Here is a 2,670-nt window from a genome sequence, read left to right as displayed (position 1 = left end):
TATTGAATTAAAAACTCAAACATTTTATTAAATTAAAAATATGTGTTACCATTTAAAAAAACAAAGTTGACACCCTTACCAGGCATAAGGGATGAACTTAAAAAGTATTACATAGTTAATAATTCAAGAATTATGTGTAACTAAAGATAATAATAAAAAAACATTTTTAAATTATTATTATTCTATAAGTAATTGAGTGGGTTATGATAAAAAAATCACTCTGTATAATAAACAAATTAAATATTTAATTTTTATAAAAATATATAATATTTAAATCATAAGGTAAATATGGGAAATTTTATTCGAAGAACATTGAGAGAATAAGAAATAACACTTCAATGCAAAGAAGAAAATTGTTCGAAGCGGGTAAAAAAAGAATCAAATCGAGTGCTTTACTTAAATTTAGTGGACCCAATAGAGATAACGGTTTAGTGGAACCCTTAGATAATATTCCATCTGAAAAAGAGCTTCGTGAGAAGATGAGTAATTTTTTGGTAAAATTAAACGAAGTTGATGTAAAAAAACTAGAATTTTCTACAAGGGATCAACACCACAACCAAGATTGGTACATAGAAAGAAAAAAAAGACTTACTGCATCAAATTTTGGAGATATTTGTAAAATGCGTGTCAATACAAGTTGTCACAAAAAAGTGTACAGTCTTTTATATGGTCCTCGTGTCACATCGAAAGAAATGTCTTACGGAATTGAAATGGAGCATCAGGCTAGAACTCTTTTTGTGCAGCTTTAAAAGCATGTCAAGCAAAGGGATTATTTGTTGATAAGGAGTACGCTTTTTTGGCAGCAAGTCCTGGTAGTACTATTTATAATTTTCATTATAACATAAACTAAAGAATTTTTCATTTTATTTAGATAGCCTGATTGAAAATACAGCTATAATAGAAATTAAATGCCCATATGTAGCTAGGTCCACAGAAAATGCAATTGAAGCTTTCCAACAAAAATTAGTTAAATATTTTATTTTACTTACTATTTATTTTACTACAAACATGTTTATCATTTTCAGTTACCATATTGTGTGATTAAAAATAATAAAATTGAACTAAAAAAAGAGCATAAATATTATTAATATATACGCCAATTTGGATAAACGTCCAAGTAATTAAATATGACCATGACTTTTGGATTACAAAAATGGAGGAAAAATTAAAAATGTGAATATTTTAAAATTTATTACTTAAAAGGGAATGTCATAAATAACTGAATGACGTTTTATATTTTACTTGGAGTGTCTTTTGCCTGAAATAGTTTGTCCTTTGTATGGAAAACGTTTAGAACTAACGGACATAAGAGAGCCAGAACACATACAAGAAGCAATAATAATAATTAACCCTTCCTAGAGATGTTAGAGGTAACTTATCCTATTAAAACCTCCTATCGGCTATAAGAACTCAGTTATCAATGTGTACATTATTTTTATTGCAGTACATTAGTATGTTAGTTAATTAACTATTTTAATAACTATATTTACTACTTGAACAATATCAAGAATCAATTTATACGATTTAAAAAGAGTACTAATTTCAAAATACAGAGTAAATCAATTATCTAATTAGTTGTTATTTGTTTGAATTAATTTGACATTTATCACTGTTCTTAAACTAAAATCATAGATTTAAATTCAAAACTTATTTTTTAGTATGTTAAATATTCTTAAAATTTCACTATATTACCAAAACCATATTAAATTTTATTTTGATAAATTAAACCATAAAAATTCAAATCACAGTTATTGCTTTTAAAATGGTACAATTTTTAATTTTTTAATGCTGTACAAGATACAAAAAAATTAATTTAATACTTAATCGGTCAATAATAGATATAATATTATTTCTTCTTCTTCAGTATTCAATCCTGAGATTGGTTTGTAGCATATTATTTACATTTCAATATTATTTTGTATTAAAATAAAAAAATAACAAGGTCAAGTTAAAAATTACACTTTTAAAGAGAATTTAATCAACTATACAGAAATATTTACAAAATTAGTTATTAATAAAGTAAAAAATTTAATTTTCAATGGCAAATAATACATTGTATTACTAATATTTTTACATTAAAATTTAACCTTAAAATTTGCTAGAACTTTCCTACAATTATTACATTACATAAAATATTTTATGTGAGTATTTTGTAAAAAAGCACTTTCTTCGTTATTTAAGCTAGTAAGCAGTTCAATTTTTAGTATTCATAAAAACGCTCATAACAATATTGACACATAAGCATAGGGTATTTTAATAAAAAAAAACTAACTAAAATATGTGTAAATCAAAATATAATAATTTTTAACAACATTGTTTTTGATTTGGGAAAGATCCATGTAGATTAAATACTGTAGATATATTATAATATATCTACAGTATTTAAATATATATAATTAACCCACCCTCACCATAATATATGTTGGGATATATTTTATATTGGAAATTTCTGGAAGTTTTTGGAAGTCCGTGGCGGACGGTCCGTCTTTTAGGCCATTAAAATTTAATTTTAATTTTTATAATTTAATGAAATAATTTTTATGATTACTGTGTATACATTACAAACTTGGCATAAATACCATGATAAGAAATTAGATAAGGCAATTATTACTTATCACTCTCATTCAAAAGTATATTGAAAAGATAGCGTTTTCTTCTGTCCTTTTCTCA

General features: G+C 24.5%; 1 protein-coding gene across 1 annotated transcript; it reads left to right on the top strand.

The window, feature by feature from the left end:
• Window positions 1–338: 338 nt before the first annotated feature.
• Window positions 339–1,359, top strand: LOC126908925 (uncharacterized). The gene is made up of 3 exons (XM_050691260.1): window positions 339–636; window positions 1,119–1,170; window positions 1,233–1,359. The coding sequence occupies exons 1-3, from the start codon at window positions 339–341 to the stop codon at window positions 1,357–1,359; spliced, it is 477 nt and encodes a 158-aa protein (XP_050547217.1).
• The last annotated feature ends 1,311 nt before the right edge of the window (window positions 1,360–2,670 follow it).

Source organism: Daktulosphaira vitifoliae, unplaced genomic scaffold (genome assembly GCF_025091365.1).
Source record: "Daktulosphaira vitifoliae isolate Bord-2020 unplaced genomic scaffold, ASM2509136v1 Scaffold_43, whole genome shotgun sequence".
NCBI lineage: Eukaryota > Metazoa > Arthropoda > Insecta > Hemiptera > Phylloxeridae > Daktulosphaira > Daktulosphaira vitifoliae.
Note: the sequence above shows the minus strand (reverse complement) of the source record. Positions and strands in the feature narration are given on the sequence as shown.

What these genes read in the sequence shown, in the direction of transcription:
- LOC126908925 (XM_050691260.1), top strand. Translation starts at nt 339, where the DNA reads ATGCAAAGAAGAAAATTGTTCGAAGCGGGTAAAAAAAGAATCAAATCG. An exon ending in TAAAATGCGTGTCAATACAA is followed by an intron (nt 637 to 1,118) that starts GTTGTCACAAAA and finishes TAAACGTCCAAG; the next exon opens with TAATTAAATATGACCATGAC. An exon ending in AAAATGGAGGAAAAATTAAA is followed by an intron (nt 1,171 to 1,232) that starts AATGTGAATATT and finishes TGAATGACGTTT; the next exon opens with TATATTTTACTTGGAGTGTC.